The following is a 13,515-nucleotide window of genomic DNA, read 5'->3' as shown; positions in this document are numbered from 1 at the left end:
CCAGAGTCGCCCAGCATCCCTGCGCGCTCCCCAGTTTCCCAGCAAAAGGTGAGAGATGCCGCCCTAGCCCATGCAGCGCAGGCTCATCCCAGCGGGTGCTGGGGTGCAGGTTTTTTGGGAGACTGGTGCTGCCCTGCCCTGGGTCAGTAGTGCTGGGTGACAGCCGGGGTGCCCCGTGCCTTCCCCCCGTGCTCCTTCTGAAGGGGGTCTCTCTGGTTGCTTTGCAGAGGGCGTGACATCAAACACCAGTGACAGCGAGAGCAGTTCCAGTAAGTGTGCGTCTTGCCTGCTCTCCTGCCCCTGTGCACGCGTGTGTGTTTGTCTGCGCATGTTTTGGCACTTCCGTCTTGTCTTGTCCTGGTGGAGGTTCTGTTTGGAGGCTGGTCCTTCCTGCTGGTGACGCCAGGATGCTGCAGCCAGCTGCCCCCTTGGGGCTGGGGGGAGCAGGGGCTGGGGGGCAGGAGCAAACCTGCCTGCTTCCCTGCTCTGCTCCAAGGCTGGATGGTGGGTTCCCAGTCCATGGTTGTCCCCCATCCTCTGTGCCTGCTGTGGGAAGCAGTGGCCAGAGGCCGGGTCTGTAGCATAGGTGGCTCCTGGAGCCCAAGCATGTACAAGAGCATGGGGGTCCAGCTGCAGTGAAAGCTCCCCCTCTCCCCGGCGCATCTTCTGAATATCTGCAGCACATCTGCCACCCACCCCACAGGGAGGATGGTGTGTCCCAGTGGGCCCCGAGCCTGCAGCAGCAGGGAGGGAAAGAGGAGGCTTGACCTAGACCTGGGACGTGAATAATTAACGTGGATCACGGGCTGGTAACCACATGCCCATCATGCTCCACGTAAGCTGGCAGCGTGACAGGGCAGTGTCCCCAGAGCTGCGGGAGGCTGGCGGGGGCAGGAGGCAGCCCCTCGCTGGTGCAGAGGGGCTGGAAAGCTGCTGCAAGCACTCACCTGCCTCTCCCTGGCTCTGTTGCAGAAGGACAAGAGGACACCATCCTGTCGTATGAGCCGGTGACGCGGCAAGAAAGTAAGTCCTGGCACTGAGCTGCCCTGTGCCTGCTCCAGTGTGGGTACCTGTGAGCCAAGGTGACCGGTACAACCTCCTCCCCTCCTCTGCCATACCAGTATGACACCCGGTGAACACAAGGTGTATTTCTTGTCTGTTGGGTGCAGCAGGAGAGCCGGGCGTGTACGTCACCTCACGGGGCTTTCCCTGGCCTTGATTGTCCCTTTTTAATCAACAGAGGAGGCTCGTGACCTGGTCTGCAAGACCAAGGGAGAGATCCAGAGCTAAAACTGGGCTGGGCTGTAGTCCCAAGCTGAGGACCAGGATTATCCCTCCCTACCTCAGGCCAGGTGCCTGCTGCAAAGCAACCCTCGCCTCAGCCCACAGCGTTTAATCCTGCTGGATGCTCAGTCCCTGCAGACCCTTTTGCAGGCTGAATGGTCTCAGCCTTGGTGGTCGCTCCTTGCCAAAAGCTGAATCAGATTCCTGGGCTCCTGTCACTCCCCGGGTTCTGTGGCATCCTCACCAAGCTGTCCCTGTTGTCTGGCTCCCGCCCCAAGTGAGGGAGCAGCTTTGCTGATCTGCAACCCCAGAGACCCACAGCATCTTCCCCAGGGCTGCTGAAATGGTTTGGGTAAGATGGGAAGATGATGACTGTGACCAGGAGGAGATAGGTGGAGGCACCTTTGTGTGCCCGTGTGAGCAGGAGCACCCACTGCCAGCAGGGAGAGGGTGGACTGATGCCAGCAGTGGCAGTAGGGTCAGCTGCCCACTGCGCCGGCAGGACCTCAGGCTCTGGCTCTTGTTCACAGTTCACTATGCAAGGCCGGTGATCATCCTGGGGCCGACAAAGGACCGAATTAACGATGACCTCATCTCCGAATTCCCACACAAGTTTGGTTCCTGCGTGCCCCGTAAGTCCCAGCTGGTGCTCGGTGCCCTTGCTGGAGGGTGGGGAGAGCGGTGGCTCTGCTACTTGCAGGGCTCAGCCCACGGCGTGGGGAGGGGGCCAGCAGCGTGGGTGGGGTTTCTCCCTCCCGGGAGGTTTGGTGTGCATCCCTCCTGGTTTGCTCACGATGCCTGCTCTCCTCCAGACACTACCAGGGCTCGGCGTGAGAACGAGGTGGACGGACAAGACTACCACTTCGTTGTATCCCGCGAACAGATGGAGAAAGATATCCAGGACAACAAGTTCATAGAGGCTGGGCAGTTCAATGACAATCTCTATGGGACCAGCATTCAGTCAGTGCGGGCAGTGGCGGAGAGGGTGAGTGCCGGGTGGCATTCTGGGGACCAGCATCCAGCCCGAACCTGGACGTGTCAGCAGTTCCCCTCCGCTCCCCATATTGCTAACAAAGGGCTGTAACCACATTAAACAAGCATGGCACGAGTCTCTCCTCCCTCCGGGGTCCTGCCAAGCCACGTGGCTACTTTTCTTAGCCACGTTACTCCACCTCAGTGTGGTACCTCCGTCATCCAAGCTCCACCCAAAAGCCTGGCACTGGTGGCACCAGCCTTGTGCTCAGGAGCTGGCAGGGCAGGGGTGCCCAGCTGCCCTCCTCGGAGCAGCGGCTCCGCAGGAGCGCTGGACTGTATTGATGGCTTGTAAATTGTGTCACCAGTTCAACGGTTCGGTCCCTTTGCATTGCTGCTGTCCCACCCTAAGTAGATGGGAATGTAAGGCCACTGGGAGCTGGCTTCTGTCTCGGGACTGGGTTTTCCATCTGTGCGGCTCCTTTCCTCTTGTGAGCATCCCTGTATGAACAAGCTGTTTTCTGCACAGAATAGACTGTGTGGGTAGGTCTGATCCTGATTGTCTCCTTTCTAGGGGAAACACTGCATCCTGGATGTCTCTGGCAATGCTATCAAGAGGTTGCAACAAGCACAACTTTATCCCATTGCCATTTTCATCAAACCAAAATCCATTGAAGCTCTCATGTAAGTGCAATACTGTGTTCTGTGCCTCTCCAGGGTGAGCAGCTCTGACACATCAGGGATTTGTGTGTCTGCTGCCTCTGCTTTTTAGAAAGCAGCAGAGATTGCTGCTGGTGCTGAACTTGTCGCTTGTTAAGGGTGGCTGGGCCCTTTGCTGTCTCTGTGGTGTCCGTCCACATTTAATGCCGTGGTGCATCCCAGGCTCCATGGATTGCTCTGGCTTAAAGCCCTTTGTTCACCCCAGAGAGGATTATCCATGGGAAATCTAAAAATGCTCCCAAATGTGCCTGGTATAACCTGCTCACCTGGGCCCCAAGTCCAGCCAGGCGAGCTGCTGACAGCTTGTAGTGGTGGATCGCAGCTGGATGGTTGCTGAGCCGGGACAGCCCTGGGGAGCAGAGGGGAGACCTTCCCTGTATGCCTAAGGGGGAACCTTCTGCTTGTCCTGCTGCTCCTGGCCCTGGGGAGCGCAGGCTGGGAAGGTGTGAGAGACAAGCTTGCAGCTCTTCCAAGCAGCAGCAGAGGATATTACGTGTGAGGAGATTTAGTAGCTGGAGATGGGCTCTCAGATCAGAAGAGACTCCACTGGCACTGAGGGGACTGGGAAAACCCCTTCTCAAGCCAGAAGCAGTCAAATTGCTTATTTGGGTGTTGTATGAAGGCGAGGGAACCTAGGCAAGGGGGATGGTGACAAGCTCTGGAGAAGCAGGGAGACTTCTGCGGTGGTCTTGAAAATTTGGAGGATTGTCTGGATTTGAGTCCACATTTGTGGCGAAAGGGGGGTAGCGATGGTGATGGGAAGAACTGTTGGAAGCTGAGATGAAGTGCCAAGGCAGCAGAGAGCGTATGGGGAAGGGTCCTGAGTCCTGCACAGCTTCCGTCCCTGGTGTGCGGAGGCTTCCCAGGCACCCTGGCTCCATGAGCTATTTTTACTTCTGTTCATTGCTAAGAAAAAGAGCTAAGTTGCTATTTTTTTGTACGTGGCAGGGAGATGAACCGGAGACAGACGTACGAACAGGCCAACAAGGTCTTTGACAAAGCCATGAAACTCGAGCAAGAGTTTGGAGAGTATTTTACAGGTGAGTGTCCTGAACAGGCTTGTATCTGATTTGTTTTATTTTTCTGGCTGGCAGCTGTGACCTCTCTACCAGCACTGTCTCACTGCAGGGTCATGGGAAAATGTCCAGCTTCATCAAAGCAAAAAAGAAATGGCTCTTTGCCAGCAGGGCTCTGCAAAGCGACTGCTCCAAGATCAGTGGATAAGAGTAAACCAGCTCTAGAGAAGGACATAAGTTGTCAGGCAGGATTTTCCAAGTTTGTGAGAGCTTATTGCCAACATTAATAATAATAAAAAAAGAAAAAAATCCCCAGGCAGGAGTAGTGCAGTGTAGATTCAGGGTGCTGCAAGGCTACAGGAAATAAAACTCTCTGAACATGGGCAAGGGGAGTGTTTTCAAGAAGAAAAGAGAGTCATTTTAAAGAGGAGAGAGTAAAAATTAGTGACCTAAATGGCTGAGACTGTCCTGAGTTATTACAAAACATCTCCCAGAAAAAGACTGGAAGTTTGGCTGGCTTCCTAAGTAGTCTTGGCTGAAGAGCTGGTCAGGGACTGCCTGGTGCTTTCTGCCTGCAGACGTGAGCTGCTTGTGACACAGGCATCCTTGTGCATTAAGGAATTCATGTTTCTAACGATTCATTCTGGAAAATCATGGGCAGGTGAAGAGGCAGAGAAACTGGTGTGCCATCTTTCCTGCAGTGCACTGTTTCTTCTAAAGCTGAGGAGTGATAATCCTGCCAGCCCCTGCATTACCCACCTAACAGCTACTGGGAAAAATCCCAAGCAGAATATTTTCCAAAAATGGATCTCAGCTGAGCAAATGTATGGGTACAAACAGTGTAAAAGCTTTCCCCAGACCTCCTGTCCCAGGCAGCAGTTCCAGAGCTGCCATGCGCTCTTCCAAGAAGAGCGCAATGAAAGCGCACGCCGTGGTTTTGCCAGACCCTTGGCATGCTACATCACCAGGCTTGGATGGTGAGTTTGAAGTTGACCGGGGAAAGGATCACTCTTGGCTGAAACCCATCATTGAAAGTGGGTAATGGGCAGAGAGACAGTTGCTGTAGCCAGTTTTATGCCAGAAACTTATAACGAGGGAACCAGAGGTGCTGGAGGATGGTCCTGGCTGGGCTACAGAGGCAGGCTCAATTACCAGAAAGCTTTGGCTCCCCATGCGCATCTTCCTCCTCTGATGTAGGAAGCACAGTGAAGTGCTTCGTCTTGCGTCCATGCTAAGTGACGAGACCGTCCCTGGTCTTTGGGCAAGATTTGCTGCTGGGAGCAACAGCCGTAAGCTGGCCTTTTCCAGCCCAACAGCGCTGTGATTCCCACCCCATGGCAGAGGAACACATACGAGGAGCCCTCAGCAGCCGACCGGAGGGGACGGACAAATCTGGCACTTTGGTGTATGCGCTTGGCACACACCGGCTAACCCAAGAGGCCCTCCAGCTCTCCGCGGTGGAGTAGCTGCGGTGCCGGGGCGCGGTGGTGTGACACAGTTTGCAAAGCTAATTAGCAGCCTGTTGTGGAGAGCCCGGCCAGCACTTCACACGCACGCACGAGGACCTCTGCCAGCGTGGGATCCGCTCTCACTAATCCCCTTGGATACGCTGGGTTAACCCTGTGTCACTGTGTGCCTGTTACAGCTCCTTTGACACAGGTTGTCTCGTTCGTTAGTGGTTGGCCACCCCGCAGCAGCCCCTTTGGCGCAGAGCGAAGGCTTCTCCTGTAGCTCGTGGCAGGGGAAGCACAGTGCTGCCCGATACTCAAGATCTTGCTTGTTCTCTCCTTTTCCAGCCATTGTACAAGGAGACTCTCTTGAAGAGATTTACAGCAAAATCAAACAGATCATCGAGGACCAGTCCGGGCACTACATCTGGGTCCCATCCCCAGAGAAACTCTGAAGATGTCCCCCACCTGCTTCCCTGTGAGCAGAAGATCTCCGAAGTCCCACCCCACCCAAGCCCTCTGCCCTGAGGAGGGGGGATATGAAAACTATTCCTGCCCCCTTTTTTAGATCGTCGCAAAATTGAGTTTTCTAGTCCTGTTTCTTTTGTCGGGATGAACTCATCTCATTCATCACGTGACTGTTCCCACCGTTCCTGCATGGACCTTCCTACTGCTCCATTAGAGACAGATGCGAACCCATTCAAGGTCTTTTTTTATTATTATTATTATTATAATTATTATTATTAACTAAACCAAGAATCACGATGGGAGGAGGCAGCTAAGGACTAATGTAAGAAACAAGTGAAATGTGGACTCTGAGCACATGAGCTAGTATCAGAGCTCCAGGGGCATTTTTTTTCAAGTGTGACTGTCTAGCAGCTCTGAACAGTTCAACAGAAAGGCAGCAGAAAGCATTTTATTTATCTGTATATGTAATTTATATATAATATATAGAGAGATATTATATATATATTATATATATATATGTATGTGGACTAGGAAACCTGAGGGACCTCTCTTAAAAGGTATTGTGTTACTGCAAGGATCTTTCGGTTTCTCTGTCCCAACCACTGGGCATAGGGAGCCCACTTGAGCAGGCAGAGCTCAAAACAGTACCGGGTGCTTCGGAAGTGTCTCCCTTCAGGGCCAGCGTCCCGCCAGCTGCCCCAGGTCTGTGAGGCCACACAGAGACTGGTACGCTGCCTGTGCAGAAGGGACCAGTGGTCCAGAGTAACACAGCAAGGAGCCGCAGCTGATCTGAGTGAGGCTGGGAGATAGAGACTGAGCAGGAGGCTGCAGAGCAAGAGAATGGATGATACTACACATTAAATTGCACATTGTTTTACACACCACCTTACGTGTTTGCATGAGAGGTTTCCTTTTGGTTCTATTTTTTTAAGCTGATTTTAAACCAAAACCATATTGTGTTGCTGTGTTGGCGCCTTTTTTTTTTTTTCATTATTCCATTTTTCTCTTGTTAATAATGAACTGAATGGGTATAAAATCCAGTTTTTTTAACTTATTTTTTAAGCTGGCTCTATTGTAAATAGAATCTAGATCTGCAGTGTTTAGTTAGGAAATACTCTACCAGCCACACGGAACAAAGGTACTCGCTGTCCTGTGTTGCTGTGGAAAACCTGGGACGTTGGGCTGGCCCTGTACCTGTGACCCATTCCAGCTTGTGGCAGCACACTGGCATTCCCTTCTGCGTTAGCCACTGGCAGGAAAAGCCCCCAGCTGTGCCTTGGATGGATGTTCACACTTTTCCAAATCAGTAACAATCCAAAAACTTCCTCCCTCTCTTCCCTGTTCCATGCCAAATTCCCAGCTCTGCTGCGTGCAGGTGGTGGCCTTCCCAGTAGAAGGGCTGTCCTTCCAGCACTGCAGGGACCTGGCCTGCTGCTCTGGGAGCTGGGGCTTGGCAGGTGAAGGTGCAGCCGCCTCGCCTGGTTCTGTGTCTGACATCTCTGCTTAAATCCTCTTTCTGAATTTGGGCTCTGCTTCCTCTCTCAAGGTCACCTTAGAAAATGGAACTGGGTGCCCTGTGCTGGCCAGGCTGTGGGGCAGGGGGATGCAGAGCTGCACCCATGTGCTGTGCACTAAGATTTTTCATGTGAGGCAACCGTTAATGCTGAAATGGTTGGCCCTAAGCTGAGAAATGTCTGTCTTTGGCTCCCATGCTTGAACGGAGCTCTATCATGGGAACGAGCCTTGTGTGAAATTGGGGGGGGGAACTCGCACAGTTTTTGAGCAGGAGCTATGTTGCTGCGTACTCACGTGCTATGAGTAGGTAGAAGAATGCTCCCACCTTACAAAGAACTGGCGAATGCTGTTTCTCAGCCAAGCACCAGAGCAAAGGAGGTCACCGTACACGCAGGTAAGTCTTGGCCCATTCTCCCTTCCCCAGTTTCGTAGAGATAAGTGAACGTGCGGGGTGCCGGGTCACGGTTGGCAGTGTGTCAGTGCATGGTGTGCACAGGCCATAGCGTTTCAGTGTGAACAAGAACTGCTGTAAGACTGTACACGTACTGTCTGGTGAGAAGCTGTCTCTGCTCGTCCTGCATCACAAGGAGCCCTGCAGGGACCGAGCAGCTTCCTGGGACAGAAAGCAGTGCTGCAGGAGAGATGCGGCCACTAGCGTGGTGGAGAGCAGGAAGGATTCTGCCATCATTTGGACTGACCATAAAGGAGGGAACTTTGGCAATGGATTCCTGTTCAGCATCTGGCCCCCTGCCCTGCTGGTCCTGCTCCGGCTGCTATAAATGTTGGTCCCCGGAGATGTGGAGTAAGTGAAACAAAAGTCATTAAGATGCTAGTCACGCTGTTCCTGTCTTCTTTTTTTTTTCTTCTTTTTTTCTTTTTTTTTTTTTCCTAATAGCCTGTCTCCCTCTCATCAAGTCACATGGAGAAAAAGATGATGTACTCCATGGCATAGCTGACAGTATCGAATCGATCATGACATCACTAGTTGGTTACCAGTGTTTCTTCCAAGGAGACATATATTTTTAATAAACAGAGAGTTGCAAAGAACTCTGTCTTTGAGACCTTCTTGTAGAGTCCTTCATTGTGTGCCAGACCTGGCTTTTTGGTGCTGATCTTAGCAACTATTCATATGGTCTCTCCACAGCATACTTAAGTTTTGACAGAGGTTTAAAAAAAAAAAAAAACAAACCCCACAACTAAAAACTTAGCTGGTCACTGAGAACTTGCCGAAAAGGAAATTAACAACAACAAAAAAAAAAAAAAAAGGAAGTGGGCTTACTTACAGCTGTAACTAGGCCACTGAAAAGCTCTTTTGGTTGGGTTGCTGAACACAAGTTGACTCCAGTCTGATGACTTGATGCCATAAATATATTTTGGGTCATGGCTTGAATTGTGGGGACTTTGCTTTACAAATGCAGATCAAATAATAGGGTTTATATACTGCTATGTAATTGTTCCTGTATTGGATATAAAGACAGCAAAGTAAATATGTAATCCAGCTAATATAGAGCATCTTTTCACAGTTTAACATGCTGTTTAGACATCAGAGAGAATATGAAAGAAGTTAGGAAGACAACTAGTATCTTTTTCTAGTACCTTTAAGTGCAGAGAACAAGACTGTGTGCTGGAAGACAAATGTGGTTAACGGGGTATCATTACACATTCCTGCCTGACTCTGCCTTTTCATTTAGCTGAGCTAATTGAAAGGTGAGAGGGTTTTAAAATCTGGGGTTTTTTTCCTTTCAAACTGCACACAAGGGAAGTAAAGTCAGATTTCAGGGGAAGAGGGGTGTTATACCAAGCATGGGCATGCAGTTTGCAGATGATTCACGATGCGTGAAGCTCACTGGACAAATAAAACAGCTCAGAAACTCCTTTAACTGATCAGATCAACAGTCTTGTGGTGGTTGTTGTCCATAAAATACTGGAAGAGTGAACAGTTGCTAAGCAGATCGGATGCTAGCATTGCCACTGCCAAAAATCAAACTGCTTCCTTACATAGTGATGGATTTGGAATGATAAAATTGTTGATGTAGAGCATCACAGGAACATTGTCTGTTAACGGCTGCCATGGTAGCTGCCAGGCTTCTCTGTCCAGTCCACAGGGTTTGTTCCAGTAATTCTGTATGTGCAGTATGTGGATCTGCTGCCACTCCTCCCTAGACAATCCATGGTGTGTACTGAGCTGATGTGCGATCTTGATCTGCTCTGACAGTTCCAGGGGGGAGAGGAAGAGGTTATTTATGTTCTCAAATAAATCATGCCGCTCCTGTTAAGGGGGAGGTGACCACTAGAAGAGTAACACACATGCTAGGAGAATGAGGGTGGCATGTAAGTAAAGAAGAACTTGCTCTTTTAAAACTTCTTAACGAGCAATTTTTCTGGCTAAGGACAAATTGCTGTGCCTATCAGGACCTTAGCAAAGTCCTGGACCATACAATAGCAGAGCATTATCCTGTTAATGGTCCTTTCTCATTGTGCAATGTAAGGGCAGGTTTCTTTTCTCTCCCAAGATGTCCTGCTACAGATGCTTGCAACAGGCATGAAACTAATCTGCCCTAAGACACTTCCAGAAAATTAGGCCATAAGCTGCTTGTGCTAGAGAGAAACATGTCCATGCTTCTGTCTGCAGCTCTGGTTAATTAACTGTCTTGGTCCTTGTTAAGCAGAGGAGCACAGGATCTCTGAGGCTACTGCAAGAGAGGATTTAAAGGAATTTAGTAATAGTTTTCTCAAAAATTTTCTCTCTGTTGGTCCCCAAGATGGAGGCAGGTGGACAGCTCTTAGGTATGGCTTGTCTTGCTAATGATGCTTGGCAGCAAAATTCTCAAGGACTGCTATTCTCTGCTTCCCTCAGGCTGTCACAGCAGGATTCATGGCACCAAAACATCTGCTGTGAAGCAGGTAAAAAGTCATCATCATGTTACAGATGTCTCTTTCCTTAAAGAATCCTTAGGTACCCCCTGGCCTTTAGTGTTTATTTATATCCCTCGCCTCCAAAATGAGGGTTGTGTTGTTTGACTTTAGGGGTTTTTTTAACCCTAAGGAAAAACATTAAGTTGTTTGGGTCAGTCAGTGCAGCACCTGTTAATGGCACAAGCACACACTGTGGGACAAGCAGTACTTTGTTGGGGCCGCATTTGGTTTACCACAGGGGTGATGGTGGTATTTCCTCCCCTGAGTTCCAGTGCACTACTTGACAAAAGGCTTCTGCCCAATCCTCTAATGAGCTTCAGCCCTCTTCCAATTACCTTGATTTCTGACTACTGTGATCACTTCGGTTCTAAGTGCTAGTGACCAGGTCAGCCCCTCTTCTTCCTGCCTCTCCAGAATGCTCAGTGCAGCCACAAAATTCACAGCAGCAAAGCTCTTCCCAAGCTGTGTGGTGGGAGGCAGTCCAAGGTGCACCCCAGGTGGAAAGCTGCTGGAAAGCCAGTGCTCCTACTGCAGGTGCCTCTGGTGGTGACAGGTGGCAGAAGGGGCACCAGGGCTCAGCATCTATGGCTCTGTCTTCCCTGCCCTGCCCCACTCCCACACTCTTCTCAGCAAAAACTTGTTTTTTCTGGGCAGGTCCCCTGCAGCCACGTTCCTAGTGGCTTGGCGGTAAAAATACCCTCTCCCTAGACCTGTTCTCCAAGTGGCACTGCATTTCCCTTGTGCCTCTAGACTGTTGCTGCTCCCCATACTGTTAAGAAATTATCAGATTAGAAAAAAAGACAGGGCATAAAATACAGGCTGGGGAAAGGGGGGAAATTTGTGAACTACTACTCTAGAGGATACAGTTGTGTTCTCGGAGCAAATGTCCAGCACAGCCTGTAGCTTCCCCAATGACGTGTAAATCAGAAACTACTGCTGCAATGCCACCCTCTGGAGCAACCTGCTAACATCTCAGGATGAGCACCCAGACGACTCTCTAAAGCTGAAACGATGCTGCAACAAAACTGATCAATAAAAAGAGCAGACTGGGGGAAGAATAAGCAGCACTAATTTTTTTTTTTTTTTTTCCTCCGGGTCAGCTGTTGCTGGCTTAAAAAGGCTTGTATCCCACAGTCATCCTAGCTAGGCTACTGAACTATAGAGCAACATTTAGCTTAGTAAACACTAGACCAGCCTGCATTTATACTAGCAAATTCAGTGCACAAACACCTGCAAAACAGAGTGACTACACACAAATTACCTATTAGGAATGGCCACTGGAAATCCAGCCAATTAAGGTCTGATTCAACTAGGACAGGAATTTTTTCCCTATTGGAAACCTGTGGCAAATACTAAGCCTAGACTAAAACGTACAATACAAAAAATGTACAGAGAAGAGGTGAAAAGTACTATCAGCAGATTCTGTAACTGATCTGATCTGGACTCCCTAGCAAAGTCTGTAGCATAAAAGAAATCAAATTGTGCATCTCCAAGGAAAAAATTCAAACAATTCTAGCTGTAGGCAAACCCGCATTTAATGCTTGCTGCCTTCTATGGCTGTATATAATTACCTGCTACGCTTACTAGGCAAACATGACCTTTTCATCTGGTACAGTGTGACACCTTTACCTGTTTATGTGTTTGTGCCAGTCAGAACTGAGAACAGTAATTAAAACCAGCCCAGCAGGCACCAAGGAGATACTACAGGCAGCAATGGATACCTTTGACTCTATGGCATCGTTTACAGTCCCTCCATTAATGTGATGCAGCATACATCTCCAAAACTGCGACTCCTAAAGAATTTGCTGTGGCATTTGACACCTGGCTTTTTATGGGTTCAGAGGTGTTTCTTAAACAGACAGAACATTGTGCATTAAAGATCTGAAAGCAGTGGCTCAGAGAGATTCAAATTAGACCTGGTAAACCAAGCACACTAGGTGGAGAATTTAAACAGACCCATCCTCCTATGTGTCTCACAGGAGCCATCTGCACCAGGCAGCCTGGGTGATTTGCCTGGGTACCATAAGCAGAATGCCACTGAAGTTCAGTGGAAGTGGCCTCCTCTGCTTATACAACCTCAGCCTGAAGAATAAAGGCCCTGTAGATGACCTCACAAACAAGAACACGTACATGACCTTCAGCCGAACATAATTATTTTTGCTTTCATCTTTGCATCCTGCTTATTTCCACAAAGTAACCTTGCTGTTCCTACCAATGCGTAGTTCTAGCTAGTTGAGCCTGAAGAGCAACATGACATTTCACGACAAACTAGCAGGGGCACAGCACCGGTCTCAGCTGCAGCATCCAGTATCTTGCTATCAGCAGGCACCAGATCCTATAAACTTCCCAATACTTCTCTGGTTGGCACCTTCAATATAATTCACTCCTTCGGGGAGTCCCATTTTTGCACTATTATCCAGAAGCTGCACTAACCTGTGCAGTACTGCAAAGCATCTAGCACAGTACGTTCCCACCTCATGGTGCTGCCTTCAGGGAATGACAGTGTGCAGCTGCACAACAGACATGAGGATGTGGCAGCTTTGCAAAGGGTGGGTTTTCTAGCTTCAGCTCTAGGATACAAAGTGGTGCCTGGTGCACACAAAAAGCACTAAAATCACTAATATTTGATTTACTCAAACTACGAAAAGAAGAGAGACATGGAGGTTATTGCTTAAGCATACTATATGTATTTTAAATGTTACATGCATGCAAAAAAGGTCACTTACCAACTCATCGATGTCTGGTGTCAGGTAAGGGATCTCTCAGCCTCAAGGGGTAACCTTGAGAGGCGTCCCTACTGAAGGGGAGATCACTGCCGCACAGCCAGGTGCTGTGGAGGGAGAGCTCAGGGCCCTGATGGCTGCAGACATTTATAGCGTGAAGTGACTGATTTGTAGTCAGACCTTCTGCGGTGTTAATGCAGTTTCAGCCATTTACCAGCCCAGTCTCCAGCCAAACCATTCTTTCTTTTTGGTTTGGTGCCGAGTTCTCACTGATAGCCTTACACAACAGGATTAACTTTGATTAGGCCTACTTGCTGAGCACCTGCCTGGACTAAAGTTCAGTTAGTTCAAACAGGAGGAGCACATGTGTCCCAGTAGTCCATAAAGAGCAGTACCTAGTCAAAGCTTTAGCTTTTCTGTGAGCTGTATAGTACCTGCCCTTTTTTATTCTAA

At 49.6% G+C, this 13,515-nt stretch overlaps 1 protein-coding gene across 14 annotated transcripts in view; it reads left to right on the top strand.

The window, feature by feature from the left end:
* The window catches only part of DLG3 (discs large MAGUK scaffold protein 3), a 79,177-nt gene extending 72,215 nt beyond the window's left edge, over nucleotides 1-6,962 (top strand). For 10 of the 14 annotated variants that reach the window (XM_055727097.1, XM_055727095.1, XM_055727092.1 and 7 more), the window contains 7 exons: nucleotides 228-269; nucleotides 973-1,023; nucleotides 1,815-1,916; nucleotides 2,097-2,269; nucleotides 2,831-2,940; nucleotides 3,925-4,016; nucleotides 5,789-6,962. In XM_055727097.1, the coding sequence (XP_055583072.1) occupies nucleotides 228-269; nucleotides 973-1,023; nucleotides 1,815-1,916; nucleotides 2,097-2,269; nucleotides 2,831-2,940; nucleotides 3,925-4,016; nucleotides 5,789-5,895 (677 nt within the window). In that variant the 3' untranslated portion in view covers nucleotides 5,896-6,962. The remainder of the gene's footprint in view (nucleotides 1-227; nucleotides 270-972; nucleotides 1,024-1,814; nucleotides 1,917-2,096; nucleotides 2,270-2,830; nucleotides 2,941-3,924; nucleotides 4,017-5,788) is intronic. The other 4 variants (XM_055727098.1, XM_055727103.1, XM_055727101.1 and 1 more) reach the window with 2 other exon arrangements.
* The last annotated feature ends 6,553 nt before the right edge of the window (nucleotides 6,963-13,515 follow it).

The sequence above is a fragment of the Falco cherrug genome, chromosome 15 (assembly GCF_023634085.1).
Source record: "Falco cherrug isolate bFalChe1 chromosome 15, bFalChe1.pri, whole genome shotgun sequence".
Taxonomy (NCBI): domain Eukaryota; kingdom Metazoa; phylum Chordata; class Aves; order Falconiformes; family Falconidae; genus Falco; species Falco cherrug.
This window is presented reverse-complemented; position numbering and strand designations above follow the sequence as displayed.